This window comes from Callorhinchus milii, unplaced genomic scaffold (assembly GCF_018977255.1).
Source record: "Callorhinchus milii isolate IMCB2004 unplaced genomic scaffold, IMCB_Cmil_1.0 Scaffold16, whole genome shotgun sequence".
Classification (NCBI taxonomy): domain Eukaryota; kingdom Metazoa; phylum Chordata; class Chondrichthyes; order Chimaeriformes; family Callorhinchidae; genus Callorhinchus; species Callorhinchus milii.
This window is the reverse complement of record NW_024704757.1, coordinates 15,987,941-16,007,383: the sequence shown is the minus strand read 5'-3', so window position 1 is coordinate 16,007,383 and position 19,443 is coordinate 15,987,941. Positions and strand designations below refer to the sequence as shown.

At 41.2% G+C, this 19,443-nt stretch overlaps 2 protein-coding genes across 2 annotated transcripts; one reads left to right on the top strand and one right to left on the bottom strand.

Annotated features, from left to right (window-relative positions):
- The first annotated feature begins 7,125 nt into the window (after positions 1–7,125).
- On the top strand, positions 7,126–16,141 carry LOC103172596. Its single transcript, XM_042341185.1, has 22 exons — positions 7,126–7,134; positions 7,236–7,391; positions 7,670–7,869; positions 8,280–8,326; positions 8,732–8,868; positions 9,393–9,517; positions 9,806–9,971; positions 10,233–10,445; positions 11,385–11,555; positions 11,744–11,881; positions 12,053–12,102; positions 12,366–12,486; positions 12,726–12,811; positions 12,996–13,157; positions 13,566–13,653; positions 13,851–13,965; positions 14,103–14,275; positions 14,648–14,794; positions 15,053–15,180; positions 15,328–15,461; positions 15,726–15,820; positions 15,956–16,141. The coding sequence occupies exons 1-22, from the start codon at positions 7,126–7,128 to the stop codon at positions 16,139–16,141; spliced, it is 2,847 nt and encodes a 948-aa protein (XP_042197119.1).
- A 251-nt stretch (positions 16,142–16,392) lies between these two features.
- On the bottom strand, positions 16,393–19,428 carry LOC121850278. The gene is made up of 11 exons (XM_042341184.1): positions 19,418–19,428; positions 19,059–19,153; positions 18,764–18,923; positions 18,439–18,466; positions 18,154–18,235; positions 17,800–17,964; positions 17,506–17,711; positions 17,237–17,331; positions 17,004–17,122; positions 16,562–16,720; positions 16,393–16,434 (listed from the first exon to the last, which is right to left on the bottom strand). Exons 2-11 carry the CDS (start codon positions 19,101–19,103, stop codon positions 16,393–16,395), a joined length of 1,101 nt encoding a protein of 366 aa, XP_042197118.1. The 5' UTR covers positions 19,104–19,153; positions 19,418–19,428.
- Between the last annotated feature and the right edge of the window lie 15 nt (positions 19,429–19,443).

The window sequence follows — 19,443 nt, the reverse complement described above, 5'->3', positions numbered from 1 at the left end:
TATACTGTAAGGTGTGGTGACTGTATTTTGTGGGTGAAACGCACATGGTTTATTTAGCACATTCTACTTTGCCCCCACAGATTGAAAGGGATGGATGACATGTACCCAAACTTAACAGAGTCACAGCTTTGGGACGTCTGCAACTTCAGTAAAAACGTCCTGATCGCCCACCTCAATTCATCAGGTAAAGTGTAAGCAGCGCACACCAGACTGTTCAAAGATTGCACCGGGTGCTTTTGTGAACAAGCTTTTGTTAAATAACAACAACAACAACTACTTTGTAATCTACAGCATGTAATAGTGTTGATCTTTGCTTTGTAGATGCTGCATGTGTTGCTAATACCCATGGAACCCGTGACTGGGTAATAAAGAACTTGGCAAAATTCATAACTCAGCTCTCGTACAGCGACCTCTTAACACTCAACAAGAACTTCTCTGGAGTAAGTGATTTGACCTTCCCCGTGATTTAATGCTGACCCTGGTCAGACAATATGTTGTTCATTTTATGTTACCATTTTGAACTGTCATTGATGTTTGATATGAAAAACCTATGATTTCTGCAGTTCGAGGTGCTAGACCTTCTCACCGCCAGCCAGCTCTCTGGGCTGACTGTGTTCTCTGGGGCACTGCACAATGCCACCGACATCAAAATGATCATCGATGCCTTTGCGAACAGAAATGTTAGTGACCTGGTCAAGTACATCACCCAGTTTATTGAGGACACTCGAGAGGTGAGATGGCATTGCTTCATGTCCACTTTCCAAATGCTTGAACGTTACAGTGCAACTGTTGTGCAGAAGGAGTTTGAAAATCTTCAAATAGCTACCAATCAGTGGGACATAGTCTTTCTCTCTGTCATCCATCGCTCTTGTAGTCCCATAGCATAGTAGTTAGCCCACCCGCCTCGCAAACGAGAAGTCCTGAGTTTGATTTCCGGCAGGGCGAAACCTTAAACGAGTTTCTTACTCCACTTACCTGTTTACCTAGCAGTAAAAAGGAACCCAGTTGTTAGTTGATTGGCAGATCTCTTTCCGGGGATAATAATCCCTTCCCCGAGGGAAATTCAATGGTCACTCAATCCATGACTGCTTGTGGGACATTACTGTGTGCAATTACATAAATACAGTCACTCCACTTTACAATAGCGCTTTGAGACGTCTCAATGACATGATAAGGCACTATATCAAATGCAAGGATTATTATAAATACTCTGAAGTGCTTTGAGGTGTAAAAGGCACCTCTTATTATAACTAACTTATCATAACTAATTATCTGTTACAGGTGGAAATCACAGTCATTAAGAACGTGTCGGTAAGACACACGATGCTGAGGGGGATTATGCAGCTCCTGAAACCCCTCTTCGCAACCTTCCACACCGCGGAATTCGCTGACTGGTTCCAGAGCAAGTTGCGCCTTTTACTGTCCAGTATCACAGTGGATGAGTTGTTCTACATCCCCCTGAATATATCATGTGAATCTTACCATGCCATGTGAGTGTACACTGTAACACTCCTTCTTCACTTTGCTTTTACCTTGAACAAAACTGACCCGAATCACACAGACCATGAATGTGTTAAAGAAATGATTTCTTTTCCCCAACACGGAATTACTCCGATGCTTTCTGTAATGTAAAAAATAGTTGAAATTCTGTTTTGAAAGCATGTTTGTGAGTGAATGGGGGAGGATATGATTCATGGCATTTTTTTTTATTTCTACAGATTGAAAGGACTGGACAATCTGTACCTAAGCTTCACAGAGTCTCAGGAAATTGCGATCAATCTTTTTGGTAAAAGTGTCCTGTCCCTGCAGCTGAACGCTTCAGGTAACGTTCATACAAAAGAACATAAGAATTGCTCGATGAAAGAAGAGCAAGGTCCATCCAGTTCGCCTTCCACCATCCCTGGCAGTCACTTGCACATGTTGTGTCCCAACTATACACGGTATCCCCAGATAATATTTCCTAACAGAAATCCATCTAATTTGTTCTTGAAAGAATCGACACTTACAGCTTCTAGTGTCTCCCTAGGGATCCTGTTCCATACGTTTGCTATTCGCTCACTGAAGTAGTGTTTCTGCAGATTTGTTTTGAATTTACGCCCCTTCAATCGCTGGCTGTGACCTCTGGTCTACATGATCTAGTACCTTTAGAATCTAGAAAAATCACATCAAATGTACAGGTACAGGTTAGTGAGACACTGGGTTCAGCCAGTGAGCCATTTTAATGTCAATGAAACCTTATATTCTTAGAAAATGGGAAATTAGACAACAGAGGAAGCACTTTTAATCTACTGCACTCAATATCATTTCTCTCCCATTTCACCACTGCTCAATGAATTGATATAATTTTAGTTTTCTTATCCATCCTTTTTTAATCGTAATAACAATCCTCGTGTTTGGTCTAGCGCCTTTCATGTCAGGAAGACATACCAAAGTGCCGCACAGGATTTACTGTGAATAAAAATAATAATAATAATTCTTGCATTTGATACAGCGCCTTATCACGTCTGCGAGACATCTCAAAGCCCTTCACAGAATGTGAATTGACTGTATATTTTGTGGGCACAAACAGTCATGTCCCACAAACAGTCATGGATTGAGTGACCAAATTATTATTATTCATTTTAGTGAAGTGGAGTGACTGTGCATTTGTGTGCGATCGATTTGTGAAATTGCACAGATGAGAAGGTTTGTGTTTCTTCACCAGGTTTCACAGGCGTGGCTTGTGCTGCTGGCACAAATGGAAGCCGGGAATGGATCATCAAGAATTTCCTACGGTTCATGGCTCATGTTTCATACCGTGACTTGATCACTCTGAACCCAAACTTTTCTGCAGTAAGTTCTTCACTAACATTTTTGGGGCACTTACGGATCTGCTTCAGGTTGAAGGCACCCGTTACGACCCACCCACCACCCAATTCTTTTAATTTAAATTTTAAATCTGAGCTGCCCTCAAAACCTGCATTCTCAGGAAAGTGTGCAGAACAGTGATTTTATCACCGACGTGATTTTATTTGACCCAATGTTTGGTCTCTGTAGAACGATACCCTGGATCTCTTCACTCCAGAGCAACTTGCGGAGTTTACGGTGATCTCGGATGCACTGACCAACAACGTCGCCATCATCAACATCATCGACAACCTCCAAACCAGGAATTTCAGTCAGCTGGAAAGATACATGAGCAAATTTGTTGCTGAAGCACAAGTGGTAAGATATCACAGGACTCCTTTAGCTTTCAGAAGATTTGCATTTTTCTTTGCAACTCTCATCCCACGCTCACACCCCAGTATTACTGCAATGCCTCGAAACTCATCCATTTTCTTTGTTTGTATTTTTCACCTCTGAATTTGGAGTTGAGGTATAGATCAGCCATGATCTAATGGAATGGGGGAACAGGCTTGAGGGACTGAATGGCCTTCTCCTCTTCCTATGTTCCCATATTGTTGTCTCACAGAGTTATTGTAACTAACGGATTGTGGATTTCCATCTTTGCTTTGTCTTGTTCAGATGGGTATTAAAGTCCTTCCCAACGCGAAGGTGAGGGACCTGCTGCTGGACAGTGTGGTGAAGCTCCTCACCCCTCACTTTGCCTCGTTTGGTCCTGAGCAGTTTGCCAAGTGGTTCCAGATCAGATTACAGCTCCTGCTGCCCGGCATCACACTCAGCCATCTCGCCACTGTGCCAGTTAATATATCATGCCAGTCGTTTCAAGCCATGTGAGTACACAGTCCCCCCTGTTTGTCATGTATCTAGTGGATTCTGCTCAAAACAACAACAATAAATTACATTTGTATAGCACCTTTCAAGTCGGGTGGGGGGGGGGCGTACCAAGGCACTGGGAGAAAAGAACCTTTATATATGCCAACATTCTCCTTTTTCCAGGGGTAATAATCCCTTAAAAGAATATTGGTCACTCAATCCATGACTATGAAATCTCCTGATCTCGTTTTAACAGAAAGACTTTGAGTCTTCTAAAGCGCAAGTGGTTCACTTCATAAAGGATTACAATTTACTGGCACTCCAGAGAAGAACACATCTGTTGTTTCCGTCGCTGCCCTTGCAATATGTTTTGAAATGTCATGTATTTTATCTTTATAGAGTAAAAGGGATGGACAGTGTATATCCAATGTTAACAAGGGTGCATCGAGGACATGTCCATGTATTTATTTTATACTATCTAAACCACCAATATGAAAACACAGGTAAGATTAAAATTAACATTTAGTCTTGTGGTCATATTATCATCACTTTTATGCAGCTCAAAATTCTAAGAGCATTTTCTGAATTGAAGAATTTTCCACAATTCAATCTTTAATTTTGAATAAAATTGGCATTTGGTATGGCACATTTCATGCCTTTAAACACTTCACAGGATTTATTGTGAAGTGTAGTGACTGCATATTTGTAAAGGAATACAGCAGGCCATTTGCACATAGCAATGTCCCTCAAACAGCTGTGAATTTTAAAATCAAATTATCCTACAGGCTGAGACTGGGTTTAATTTCATGCCTAGTAGCTCTCAAGATTTATAGCTAATGAAGCACAATGTATTGAGTACTAAATGTAGGTGAAAGGACAATGATTAGCTGTTTGCGAAACAGTGAATGTAACCTTTGTTTATCTACAGGCTTTAATGGAGCTGTGTGCACGGCTAATAATACCTTAGGAAACAAAAAATGGCTTGTGAAGAACTTTGGCAGATTCCGGTCGCTTTTCACATACAAGAACTTCACAGAGTTAAATCGAAACTTTGATGGTGTAAGTCACTCAAACTACTGCACAGAGGAAACCAAATTGATCAGAGTTTTTTTTAGGTTACCTCAAAGGTGTCTGAAAGCCTTGCTATTTAGGTCATAGCTGCATTGCATAGCAAATCGCCAAATGCCTTTGGAATCAGCATTTTTTCCCTTTTTTCATCAATGTAACTAAGAAGTAACTTGATGTATGAACAAGGGAAAAGGGAAGCGAGGGGATTAGAAGATGGGGAGGTTTGTGTGGAGTACAAACACTGGCACCGAATTATTTGGGCTGAATGAGCTGTTTCTGTGTTTTATGTGATTCTATATAAAAAGGATGAAATGACAATGACTCCTGCAAAAATGTTCATGTAAATGTCAAGTGTCATTTTGATCTTCCGAGACCTTGATGTAGATGAATACTCTTCACTTGATGTCGTTTTTCTGGATAGGTTGAAGCAGCGGAATTGCTGACGGCATCTCAACTTGGGGATTTAGCTGGAAGTAAAGGAACCCTGAAAAGTGCCTATGAGGTGCAGAAGATTTTCAAGAACATCACAAGTGCCACAGTGACTGACTTTACGAACACATTCACAATCTCTGTCAAACAGGTACCAGATTTTTGTTTCTAAAGTTAAAATGTAGTGTGTTAAATTATTTTCTAAATGTTCTCCTCCTCTCCCAGACCCTCTCTGCTCCTCAGCTTGATTCCTATTGCTGAGTGAGCTTCCACAGCTGTTGGTTGCCTACTGGTGTCTCGCCTAAGTGCTATTTGTTTGTGTGTGAGCTTTGGCAATGTGCTTCAGCAGGCTCATTGACTGTAAAGGGCATCACAGCTGAGTCTGCACCCCCCCCCCCCCCGCCCAACCCCAACCATTTGATCTGAATCTGGAGTGGAGTTTGGGACAAATGGAATTACAATGTTAATGTAATGATGCTCTTTATTGGGGCTCAGCTGGGTGTCTGATACATGCGGAAACCCAACATCACACTGATGCTTCCTAACGGTGAAACGTTGGATCTCCTCAGTACTTGGGAGCCATTCGATACCGGGAATCAAGGTTCCCATGAAAGCACCTCATCAGAGCACTACCCCTTTAAAACAGTTTTTATTGTTGGGTCGGTCATTGCCCGTATCTCTCTGTTCATCCTGTTACTCCACTAACTTTTACAGAACAATGTGGGGCTGTCGCCTGATGTCAGAACAGCTTTACTGGAGGAGGTTCTGAACCGCACTCAGTTGATTCTTTCCAACGCAACCGAGAGTGAGCTGCACATCTGGTTCGGCACAAGACTGGCAATCCTGCTGCCGGGACTTACTGAAACGCTGGTGCCTTTTGTCCTCGTCAGTCAGAGCTGCATTGGATCCCAGATCACGTACGTTTGGTGCAGCCGCTTTGTACTCAGTGGGTTGAAGTCCAAAATGAATTGAATAGTCACCCGATGTCAGTAAACGTTGATTGTGATGGTGTGATGACTTGTTTTCTGTGTTCTCCTCTTCCGGTTGATGCAGATGCGTCAGAACCATAAATGAATTGCTAATGTTGCTGTTAATGTGACTGCTGCTTGACACTAATCTATTGGGCTGTGTGCGCGTGTGTATATATATATATCAGAAAACACTAAAATGTCCCTTTTTAACTAAAGTCTTGTGAGCAGTCTATGCTCTGTTGTTTAACTGCTACATAAGAAGTAAATTTGGTGGTAGCATCAGTTTCTGTCATAAACAATTATTTTTCAATCAGTGACATATGTACGTAATGCCTTGAATTTTACCTTTTATAGTGTATCTGCGCTGAGCTCAATCAAACCGCCGTTGTATCCTGATATTCAAGAAGCCATTTATGCAAATATACTCCGCTTTAATACAGGTAACGAGCAGAGATTTCATCCAATACAACCTTGCAATGCAATTTAACCCAATTGATTGACCATCATTTCAATCATTAAACGTGGCTCTTTGGTCTGTATTGTAAATAAGCAGGAATGATGCTGTGGACTACATTAAATTCTCATCATTCAACCTAATGTCATTTGAGTGGCTATTTCATTGAGTAACGTTTCCTTGCCAACTCTGTATTGAAATGCTCAAATCAGCTAATCTAAGTCAAAAAGAAGACAACTTTGAATAAGATGGAAGCTTGAGCTGAATGCTTTTCCACTTTCTTTCCAGAATTCCCCCTTCGTTGCTATGAAAACAACAGTTTTGCTTATTATCTGAACAGCACCTTCCAAAATTTCTCTCGATATTTGAGCTTGACGGATTTGGTCTCATTGATACCGATTAACCGAGCAGCTCAGGTAAACAAGGTGTTACCTTTTGATAAGGGCCGGGTGTGAGAATGTGCAAACAACTTCCAGTGTAACTTTCGTAAACTACTGAGATATGTGAATGAGAAGAGTTAGAACGAGAAAGTTTCAATTGTTTCACACAGTCTGTTTCAGAGCTTCAGTGGGTGTCGCTGTTATTTTAGTAAAAAACATTCCTTCTTTTTCTTCCAGATATTGAATGCGACTGATCCCACGGATGTGGCTGATTTGCTGAGCAGACCTGGATTCATCAATGACAACCAGAATCTGACTGTGTTGTTACTGAGCTACCAATCCATCCAGAAATTGGGAATATTTGTGGATCGATTTAACCAAAACAGTCACAATGTAAGTGATAGATATTTTAGAATAGAATGCAGCGTCTCTTCTGGAATAGTAGCTTGAGGCCCCATGGCTTATCTGAGGCCTTAACGCCTCACCAAATTGTTCTATTGTTTCCCAGGGTTGGCTAACTAATAAATCAGGAGTGTTGAGGTTGGAATGGGGTTTTCTGTTCTGTATGATTCAGAAAAGCTCGGAGGATTGACGTACTAGACATGCCCAATGTGGCAATCTGACCATCCCGTGCTTCCCACTTTAATATTTATGTCATCTGACTTTTCCAGACGAACCTGACAGACGCGACCCGTGGGGCTATCATGGAGGGTCTGTGGCCACTGTTTGCCAATCGCTTGTCTGAACTGAGTGATGCCGAAGCAACACAGTGGCTTGATGGCAGGCTGAAACCGTATCTGCCTTTCATCAGCAAAGACCTCCTGGCTTCTCAAGACACCCTGAGAGTGCGGTGCCTCCCCTACAGGAAAATGTAAATGCTGTGTGTGTGTGTGTGTGTGTGTGTGGGACCTGTTCCCCCAAGGCCCAGGCTTCTCTCTCGCGCTCTCTCTCTGTGGCTCTCTCTCCCTTTTGCAATGTAATGTCCTGCCCAGGTTCCAATGCTCTCATTCCTGCTCCCTGTGTTGCTCTGACAAACCGTCACCTCTCTCTCCTCTCCCCCCACCCCTGCGTCTGTGACAAACGGGCTCTGAGAATGTGGAGATGTAAAGCGAGTTTGGCTCAGCTGCTCTTGTCAAGTGACATTACCTCGTTGTCTTCCGTTTGGTTGTATTGAATTTAGCAAAACAAAGTTCTTGATCTAGAGATTGAATGTTAAAATGTTGTACCATTTCTTATTTAGTGTGAAAACACTGAGTGCCGGATACAATGATTTCAAACCAGCCAAACAGAAGGAATCTACAATGGCATCAAAGCTTACCTCCAACCAGGTAAACGTTTGTGTGATTTTGGTTAAAGTAGTGGCAGTTGAGATTACGATTGGTCTGTGTTTCCATGTGTAAGGAAATGAAAATATCGCCGGATGGGTTGCCCTCGATGTGACTCTCACTGCTGGCTCACAACAACTTTGCATCCATTCCTGCCTCTGGGCCCACATAATTGTTCATTTAGTGCGGGTCAGGTTGCTGGTACTTGGAAAGATAAAGCCAGCAAGAGGTTTTGGCTTGGGGGGGTGGGTTTGGGTTGGGTTGGGTTGGGTGGAAGAAACTAGGAATGGGAAATATTTGGTAAGATTGATTTTTAGATGAAAACCTGAGTGAACACGCAAAGTGTTTGTGAAGCATTCAATGACATTGAAACCTTTGTGTAATCCCACTTTTTGTTACTCTGCACAGCGGGTCCTAAACCAAAATGCTACAACGCCAGTAATCCAGCTCTGAACTCTACTGCTTGGTTTGTTAACTACCTCGGACTCTACCTGAGCCAAGTGACGGCAACTGATCTTCGGTCTTTCTCTGATAATGAAGCAAAGGTACTTGTGAAGATCAAGCCAGCAGGAAACTCTTCTAAGGATTTTAAGAAGAGGAATGGGTTCTCAATGGCTCAGGGGGTGCAACGCTTGACAATTCTGTTGTTAACCAGATTATTAGCTGTTGTGGTTGCGTCAAGGAATGTGTAAATCGTTATATGGGTCATTGAGTTCTGTGTCGTATTTCAATCCACCTCAAGTTAATGGGATGGAAGTCACCAAATGAGATGGAAATTGGCTCTGTGCGTTGGCAACAATTTTTGAATTCCCCTTTTTCTGATGGGCAAATATAACGGTAACGGCTGTGGCCTGGCCAATATTGCTCCTGAATTCAACATTCACCTAAAAGATTGATTTGACAATTAATATTGCTGATTATGAGAAGTTGCCACAATAACTTGGCTTCCATTTTGCCTGCACGCAATTCAAAACGAAATGGAAGTGTATTTCACCAAATTATACGAATGATCATCATCATTCTTTTTGGAGTACATGTTTCTCATTTCTTTTAAATGTTGCTGTTTCAGCTTCAGGAATTTGCAGCAGACCCTGAAAATCTGGCATTGCTGGCAAACGTGACATTACCAATTGAAGTTTCGAAACTCTACATCGACTTGCTGCATCAAGGGAATCCAAATGTTAATATTACAAGGTATGGCACACATTCTATTTGGTGTCTGTCCACACAAAGGTATGAGATAAAAGTTTCTTGTTAAAATAATCATTTAGGAGGAAGATATTCACAAGTAGAGATGGATATATCTATCCTTTAGGTTTGCCAATAAGTAGAAAATGATGCCAAACGATTGCACATTCTTAGTTTGTGATTACTGTTACCCAAGTCACCAGGAGTCACTCTGGACTGGAGAGCCATTTTGGGAGAGTCTCATTGGAGAACATTCAGCATCAGTTGACGCAGTTTGCACATTCTGTTTTCCAGCCTGCCGGATTCTCTGACTTGCTTACTTGCTGGTACAAATGCACTTCAGTCCGTGAAAGCACAGCAAGTCTTGGCTCTAATCCGAAAGCTAAACCAAGTGTGTCGGGTGAGCCCGAGCATTAATGCAACGCTGCCTCCAGGACCTGCGACAGATGAACAACTGAAGGTAAATAGCAAAGAACCTTTGGGCATCTTGAATCCACCTTGCTGCACCATTGGGCTGACCCTCAGTAGCCAGAAATGCTAATGTGGTAAATAGGTGACACCTGAATAAACCTGTCACCCAATCTGTTGATTCTCATGTTTGAGGAGACAGTCTTGGCAAAAGGCTAAGAAGTCCACGGTAATTGTTGAGAATTTGAAACCTACTTCACTTGAATCTACGTCCAGGGAAGCTTTATGATTTATTCCATTCTTGTTTCTCCAGCTCTCCATAACTTTAGTGAGCAAAATTGACAACTTCTCAGTGGAAACTCTGAATCAATTGGGACAATCAGCTGTTGGTCTATCAGTGACGCAGATTGCAGATACTAAGGCAAATACTTTTCAGCAAGCCCTGCCAAGCCTGGGGCAAGTTTTGAATTGGAATTATGGACAACAGCTTTTGATTGTGGACAAAGTGTTGAGCAATGGCTACCAGGTAAGTCTTGTATTGATATCTAAGTCAATGAAATGCATAAAACGTGTGCGGCAAGTCATGATCGTGATTGTGTGGGTTTTATGCAATATACTTAACATTTCCTTTCCCAATGTAGGGTGTAGTTTTGAGAACTTGAGGTGAGCACATCTCTGGTTTAAACAAACTGTGTGAGTGACAGGCATAAGGCAATATTAGGTAGGCTGGTAAACACAAAGTTAGATAGGGTAGTAAACAGTGAGAAGGATAGCAGACAACTGCAGGAAGACATAGACAGAATGGTAAAATGGGCGACACATGGCAGATGAATTTCAATGTGGAGAAACGCGAGCTAATGCATTTTGGTAGAAAGAATGAGGGGAGGCAATATAGGCTGGTAATACAATCTTAAGGGGGTAAAAGAACAGGGAGACCTGGGGGTGCAGGTAAATGAATCCTTGAAGGTGGCAGGACAGGTAGATACAGCTGTAAAAAGGGCATATGGGACACTAGGCTTTATAAATAGGGGTATAGAGTACAAGAGTCAGGAGGTTATGATTAACCCATATAAACACTGGTTAGGCCTCAGTTAGAATACTGCCCCAATGGAAATTGGCAAAGCCAGAGAGAAACCATGGGCAAGTTTCCTTACTCCACACACCTAATAATAATCCCTCCAACAAACAAAACAATACTAAATTGGTCATTTCAATCCACGACTGTTTGTGGGACGCTACTCTGCGCAATTGGCTGCCGTGTTTCGCCCACAAATATACAGTCAATTCACTTTACAGCATATTCTGTGAAGCTCTTTCAGATGTTTAGAAGACGTGAAAAGCGCTAAATCAAATGCAAGGATTATTATTATTAAATGGTTTGCATCTTTCTATAAACTTCCTGACTCAACTTTTTTCACCCCATTTCTCCTGAAAACCTTCCCATTTGTTTTCTCTGTTGAAATAGGCCGAGAACAAACAGAAGCTGTTGGATCTTGGAACCCTGACAGCTGGATGTAAAAGCAGAGTATTCCAAAGCATTGACTCCAAAATACTCACCGATGTGATCACAGACCCCGTGTTTGTTGTGAATATTCAAACCGCACCACAAGTTATAGTGATTGTAATCATTGTGAAGGTGAGTGGTCATGAAATATCTGTCAGTAGCATCAGAAGTATAAGCCCAAACCACACGTTGTTTCCTATTGACGATTGTATTTCTAGATTGGGTTGAATCCTGACTGCAGACAATAATACATCAAGAAGCTGCTTACAGAGGGCAGAGTGTGTTTTTGTTCAATTCTGTTGTATTTAAATCCCATTCAGGTATTGAAGGCTTCAAGTGACGGTGTAGAAGCAGTAAAGAGCATTCCCCCAGGTCTCGCCAAAGAGATCCCACCCCTGTACCTGACCTCCAACTTCGATCTTGGTGACATCAACGACAAACTGTGGCTACCGAGTCAGGTGAGTGAATCAGCTTTGTTTTCAAAGTAAAATAGACAAATACAGTAAAGTATTGTCGCGCTGAGATGGTCATCCCACATCTCTTCAATCTAAAGTGCTCTCCTGAGTACAAAGAACCTGAAGGAAAGTAGACGGCCTAACTTTAAACATTCTCAATGATTTCTCCCACAGGCTGCTGTGTTTTTTGAAAATATAATCCTAAGGAACAAAACTTATGGCAGGTAAGTCATAGTTATTCCGAATCTACATATAAAAGAGGTTTAAATTTGAAGCTGAAGCGATCTGGGAAGCTACCCAGCATAAGGAGTGCGCTATCAATGCAAGTTGTTGTTGTTGTTGCTCAATATCTTAACTTGGCTCCCGAAGAGGTGATGAGTAAAGCTTTTTCAGATGACGTGGCTTCATTTCTGCGCTGATTCTGGTACAGATCTTTTCTTCGTTGAATAAAGTGAAGGAAATGAACTCACAATGATTTGTGCTTCAGCTTTTCACATTCTGTGCTGCGAGGCTTCAGCTGTGGGGCGGTCAAGACCCTGAATTCTCGTGACTTCATTCAGCTTGTTCGAGTATTGAAGGAGAAGCGGGTCAAACTGGATAAAAGTCAGGTAAGACCTTTTGCTGAAATTGAACTACAGAAATGTTTCATTGCATTTGGGTTCACTTTCCTTTGTTTATTATTGAAATATCAAGCTGGGTTTCAGCCATGAGTAATTGTAATAGTGGGTCCTTTGGGAATTATTACTCAGTTGTGCAAACCTCACCACTGAAGTCCTCCAGAATCTGCTGGCATTATTTTACGAGTCCAGGTTGTTTCTAACAATTCATTTCTTCTCTCACGTTACAGCTCAGTTGCATACTCTTCAAACTGAAATCGTATGAAATGGAAGTTGACGTAGACATGATCCCCGAGGATGTTCTGCTGTATTTCAAGTAAGTTATTTCCCTTTTGTACATAAAAGCACAAATGGATGAGGAGGGGAAAACCATTCTGTTTAGCTGGTGCCTGGAAAACATTGAATACTGACAGAAGGAATACTTTGTTTTATTTAAGAAAAGGCAGCACATTTTACCCCAAAGCCTCACAACATTGAAATAACAGATTCACTTGTTGCAGGTCTGTCGACTTCAAGACAAATCCAAACTGTGATCTCGATGGGGCCACTATCAGTACTTCTCATATTTCCATTTTGGAGCAATTAAAGAATTGCGTATCGTACACTAAAAGCCAAAAGTCAGCGATTGAAGCTCTACTCAATAACAGTCCAACCAGATACGGGTATGTTGGAGCTGATTTGCTTTTTATTTCTTGGAGAACAAATATCAGCACGGTTGAATTTGACTTGTTTTTGTAAAGGGCCCTTTTTATTTCGAACTTGGAATGGTTCCTCTAAATCCACTGCCTGCTGCACTCGTCATTTGCATTGAATCTCACACATCGTAAGTGGGACTCGATTGTATTTGCTGTTTTAAAATCATCTTATTTTATTGAGTCATTTTAGAGCCTGGACCTTAGTTAGACTGTATGGCCCGGAATACTATTAAAATCACAGGGATTATTTTCTTGTAGGTTTCTCCAGGAGATGATTTCTAGATTAGAAACCTCTGATCGGAGATATGTGAATTCTGGTGAGAAACTGCCATAAAATACTAATTGATGAACTTGTTTTTTTTTGTTTGAATATAGTCTGCCTTCATCATGGACATCATTGACGTTGGATGAACTTGGAAACCTACCTTTGACTTTCACCTTCACATGGAAACATGTAAACTTGGTATGTGTTAACTGATAAAGAATTCTTTCAGATGAACTGAAGGGTACAAATAACTTTTGTTCCCAAAGTCTTTTGCATGTTCTTTTACGAATCGGTATATGTTCTGCTAAACAGTGTTACTCTGTAAACTGGAATTGTCTGTGCCTGAAGTTTTATTGGGTTAATCTCTACAAGTATCAACATTTTCTGCCGTGTAGGTTGCCTTGCAGTATGCCCTCCCAAGATTTCTCAAGAGATTGAAAACTTCCAACCCACCAAACGTTGTCCTGGGATTCATAGATCAGTTGAAGCTGCAAGCAAACTTCACAGAAAGTATGTAGTTTTCTTACAGCAATGGTTAAAGAAACAGCATTGTATGTATGATGTAGTTTCCTCATTTTAGTTCATAGTTTGAGTGCAGTTTCAGTGTACAGATGGCAGGTGTGTATAATCAAATGTGGTGTTTACAGCCTGCACAGAGCTGGCAGCGGAAGACATTGATGAGCTAACCCCGATCAAGTACGATGCAGTCCAGTTAGACAAGTGTTTGAGTCATCTCGTACTGAAGAATAACATATTTGTATTGGGAACTCTATCCTTTGATTCTACTCAGCTGCACGTCCTGAAATACAAACTTGTTCAGGTAAAAATCCTGCTTGAAACTTTCATCAGGCAAACTACAGCGCTTTTGATAGTAAATAATTGAGACCAAAGTGAGTTGGATGTTTTCTTGAAAATGGCACTTTATGCCGTGTTAAATATTTAGCAAATGATGCAACATCGAGTGTATTACTATTTCAGCAATACAGATCCATAACAATGGTTTTGCAATTCTGCAAGCATCGTTACAGATGCTGATGTCAATTTGAGTTATAATAACTGAGTAATCCTATGATTAACTGCTTTGAATCACAATTCCACCCTGGCCACTCTGACAATAAGTGCCCACTTGTGCGCTGGACAATAAGATCACATGTTGCGATTGAATCTCATGGTTTGGATCTCTCTGATGCAGCTTTACCCCAATGGACTCCCAGAAGACACGATTCTACTGTTGGGCAACATATCAACTGTGTTCAATGCGACCGAAATGAGCAGCTGGAATATAACTCAAGTTGACACACTTGGACAAGTGCTGCTGAATCCGCTGAAGCACTCCCAGGTACGGAAACTAAGAAATGATGAGGTTAGTTTGGATGAAGACAGCACTTTGATGCTCTGATCAAAGTAATTCATCGAGCCACGTATCAGACGATTGTCCCAGGGATGGTGCAGCACTGATTCATGGGGGTGGGAGTCGGGGAAGAGAAGAAACCCAATTGGGAATTAGAGAAAAAAAAAGTTGAAATGGGGCAAAGGTTTGATATTTATGTGGTGTTTCTCTGTGCAGTGATAACTGATCTGTGTTCACCTCTTACAGGTTCAAACCATCATTACAAGATTCCTGGAGTTAGATGGACAACTGAATGGAGTTACATTGAAAGCTGTCGGTGGTCCAAACCTGTGCATTCTGAATGAAAGCCAACTGATGACAATTTCCTCCCTGGAGTAAGTGTTGAACTCTTTCTGATCCACATTGGAAAGCAATCAGGACCTGGAGACAAGATAGACGTTTATCCTGTTATTGGTGATGGGATTTGGTGTATAGGGGTGGGATGTGCAGCTAAAGGCAAGGTTTTCCCTTTTCTCCCACAGAGAGGCAGGAGCTCTGGATATTTCTTCATGCAGTCAGTCAAAGAAGAACCTGCTTTACAAGAAAGCCGTTGTTGTTTTGAAGCTTCAGCATAGCAGTGCGATCACCCAATTTCATCTGATAAAGTCGTACATTAGTAAGTCTCAGAATATTTACTTTTAATATTCATTCTCGTCCATTTCATCAATTCAACCTTAGTTGAGTTCAATGGCTGTTCATCTGTAAAACTAGAAATCGCATCAGTAGTTATTTTTTAAAAAAAGTTTCCTACTTCTAAAGAATCACAACTTGCATTTATGTGGTGGAGCCCTTCACTTCGGATAGCGTATTGTGGTGCCGAAAAAAAGCGTAGATGGTTCATATACTTTGTTAAGCTGATGGCTTTGTCTTTTCTCTTCAGGTGGAGCTCGACTGGATGATCTGAAAGCTCTTGCAAACAACACAGTCAATATGGATTTTGCAACCTTCCGGGCACTGAATCCTGAAGAAGTGAAGGTTTGTACATGGACAATAAGTTTGCATCACTCTGGCTGGGGTTGCAATTTCTTTAGCTGCATCTCTTTGGTCTTTTGTTGCTTCCCTTTGGCGACTATATGAATGACAGACATTGGTTAAATGTTTCTATTTTAGAATCTGACAGCTGAGGACCTGAAAGGCTTGCTTGGAGCTCACCTTCCAGCGCTGAAAACTGGATTCAATGACACTGTTGTGAAAGTTTGGGTGAATTCGCACTTTGAATCTGAAGTCAGGAAAGTTGGGCTTACGGGAGGAATTCCAGATCCTCCTCTAGGTATGTTCCTTGTCAACGGTAAATAAATACGCATATCAATAGCTGCTGTTGAACACTGCTCGGAGGAGAATATCCCCTGTGATAATGTTTGCGCTATTTCAGTGATATTTGTTTTGGGTTCTGTTGTCGGTGTTTCCAACAGTCCTTCAATTCAGATGATTTTCTAACAAATTGATGCCTTGGTACATTACAATATTTTTGACCACAAATATATTACCTTATTAAGAATCGGATAAACGTAGTGCTCTATAGTTTGATGTATTTGAATAATTTTCTGTCATTTCAGCCCCACATTGTTCTGTAAAAGGTTAGGAATCAGCTGCGTTAATGCAAGAACACAGGTAACAAATCACCAACTGTAAAAACTGGGCAGAGTCATTGTCTCTCAGGGCTCAGATACTAAACTCGGTGTGTGTGACGGATACAAGGAAAACATCTTCTCTTACCATGTGGGCAGCAGCTGCAAATACGTCGATGAATTCAGTCACGGTGCCATTTGTGATGGTTGTGAAAACCTTGCGTACATCTGAAGCATTTTCCAATGTACCATTTCTCCCCACAGCTTCTCCAAGTTGTGATACAGTCAGCAAGCCTGCTGCTGCCACCTACAGAAAAGGTAATGCGGTGTGAAATCTATTTTTCAGCATAACCTCATTGGATTACAGAGATACAGAGATTACTCGGTGAAATGAATACAGTACTTGGTGCTGAGTAAGAGATTCTTTGAAATCGAAGTTTGATATCATTGACGACAGCAATACTTTATTCAAGTAATCATTTTGATCCAATTCCTGGTACTGACGGGAATGTGGAAAACCAAGTCACCAAAACACAAAGCATCGTCTGCTGATTATTAACTCAAAAGCCAAAAGAGCTTCAGTAACTTACTGCACTGAAATTTGAATTCAAGTTCGATAGATCCCTTATTTGAGCAAGTTTGCTGAACTGTCCCCAATTCTTCACCAGCCAGTCTCGAGATCCATTGGTGTTGCTGATACATCCAGCACCTGGAGATAAATGGTGAAGAAAGTCAGATACATCTATTGTGTGGTTACAAACTTTTTATCAGTGGCATGCAAAAGAAATGATTCATTTAAATATACTGATTCTATCCAGGTTACCTGTGCCGTTCAGGTAACTAAGGATCCAGACTTGCAGTATGCTCTGTCTCGTTGTCGCTGTCATCTCTCCAAATCCATTACTGAGTCCTTTTACACTAGGTGAAGAAAAATTGATAGCACAAGTCATCACATGACACTTACTTTTAACATCTCTTATGCTGACTTGCTTTTTATTGTTCCGTGTTTTCTTATATTCCTCACTGTTTATACCCAGGACTCTTCCTCAATTGCCAATACCATCGGATTGTAAGAAAGAGCGATACACTTACACTGCTTGGTAACCATCACATGTGACATTCCTCACCAGAAGGTCACTCAGGACTGATTGAGGAATGCCTGCAATGATTGGTCTGAATCTTTGCTGAAACCATTTGCTCAGGAAAGCAGGGCCGGTGATGTTGGGCTTCACATTCTCCCACAAGGCATTAAAGAACGTTGTCTTTGTTTCCAGAGGAATTGACGATATGTTTGAGGTCTGAAACAAACCAATAAGTTCAAACTCAATGAGTAAGGAGTTTAACAGTTTCCAGTTTCCATACAGAATGGAAGCAATAATTGCTTACCTTGTTATTAAACATGTCCAATGCCTGGTTTAGTGTGGTTCTGTCAAGCTTTTGGATAAACACAAGCAGTGCTTTTTCATCTGAGATCTTCAAAGCCTTTGAGCCAGTGAAGCAATCAAACAGTACAGTCACGTCATAACTGGTGAGATTTGCCAGCAGGTCAATCTGCAAGGAATCGGTTTACAAATAATCAATACTTTGAAGTTGCCCGAAAACAATCAATCTGAGGTGTTATTTCGGCAGATAGAGATGAGACGACAATGACTACATTTGTTTCGGCAAGCTTGCTTTCTGCACATGGACCCCTGGAGGAGGACACTGTTGGGTGAAATTCTGGAGCGGAACACAGCTTACCCGAGCACATGCATAGTCTACAATGGCGATGCTGCACAGTTGGGTCCTGTTAAGAGTCGTCAGGAAATCGTTCACCTCTGAACTGTAAGGAAGAAGATCATACAGATTAAACAGGCAGATTTTCGTACTGAAAACAGAGGCAGGATTCTGCAAAATCCATGTGTATTTCTTGCTGAAACCTTATCGAGCCATATTCACCAGAGCTGGTAGGAGACATCTCCAAGTCTTTTTGACTTTGGACTGAGGGGAAGAACAGCAGCACTGCAGAAAACAGAATACACTTACCTATTTCTGGCTTCACATAAAACAGTTTCTGTTGGAAAAGTAAAATGACAGAAAATTATTCAAATACATCAAACTATAGAGCACTACGTTTATCCGATTCTTAATAAGGTAATATATTTGTGGTCAAAAATATTGTAATGTACCAAGGCATCAATTTGTTAGAAAATCATCTGAATTGAAGGACTGTTGGAAACACCGACAACAGAACCCAAAACAAATATCACTGAAATAGCGCAAACATTATCACAGGGGATATTCTCCTCCGAGCAGTGTTCAACAGCAGCTATTGATATGCGTATTTATTTACCGTTGACAAGGAACATACCTAGAGGAGGATCTGGAATTCCTCCCGTAAGCCCAACTTTCCTGACTTCAGATTCAAAGTGCGAATTCACCCAAACTTTCACAACAGTGTCATTGAATCCAGTTTTCAGCGCTGGAAGGTGAGCTCCAAGCAAGCCTTTCAGGTCCTCAGCTGTCAGATTCTAAAATAGAAACATTTAACCAATGTCTGTCATTCATATAGTCGCCAAAGGGAAGCAACAAAAGACCAAAGAGATGCAGCTAAAGAAATTGCAACCCCAGCCAGAGTGATGCAAACTTATTGTCCATGTACAAACCTTCACTTCTTCAGGATTCAGTGCCCGGAAGGTTGCAAAATCCATATTGACTGTGTTGTTTGCAAGAGCTTTCAGATCATCCAGTCGAGCTCCACCTGAAGAGAAAAGACAAAGCCATCAGCTTAACAAAGTATATGAACCATCTACGCTTTTTTTCGGCACCACAATACGCTATCCGAAGTGAAGGGCTCCACCACATAAATGCAAGTTGTGATTCTTTAGAAGTAGGAAACTTTTTTTAAAAAATAACTACTGATGCGATTTCTAGTTTTACAGATGAACAGCCATTGAACTCAACTAAGGTTGAATTGATGAAATGGACGAGAATGAATATTAAAAGTAAATATTCTGAGACTTACTAATGTACGACTTTATCAGATGAAAT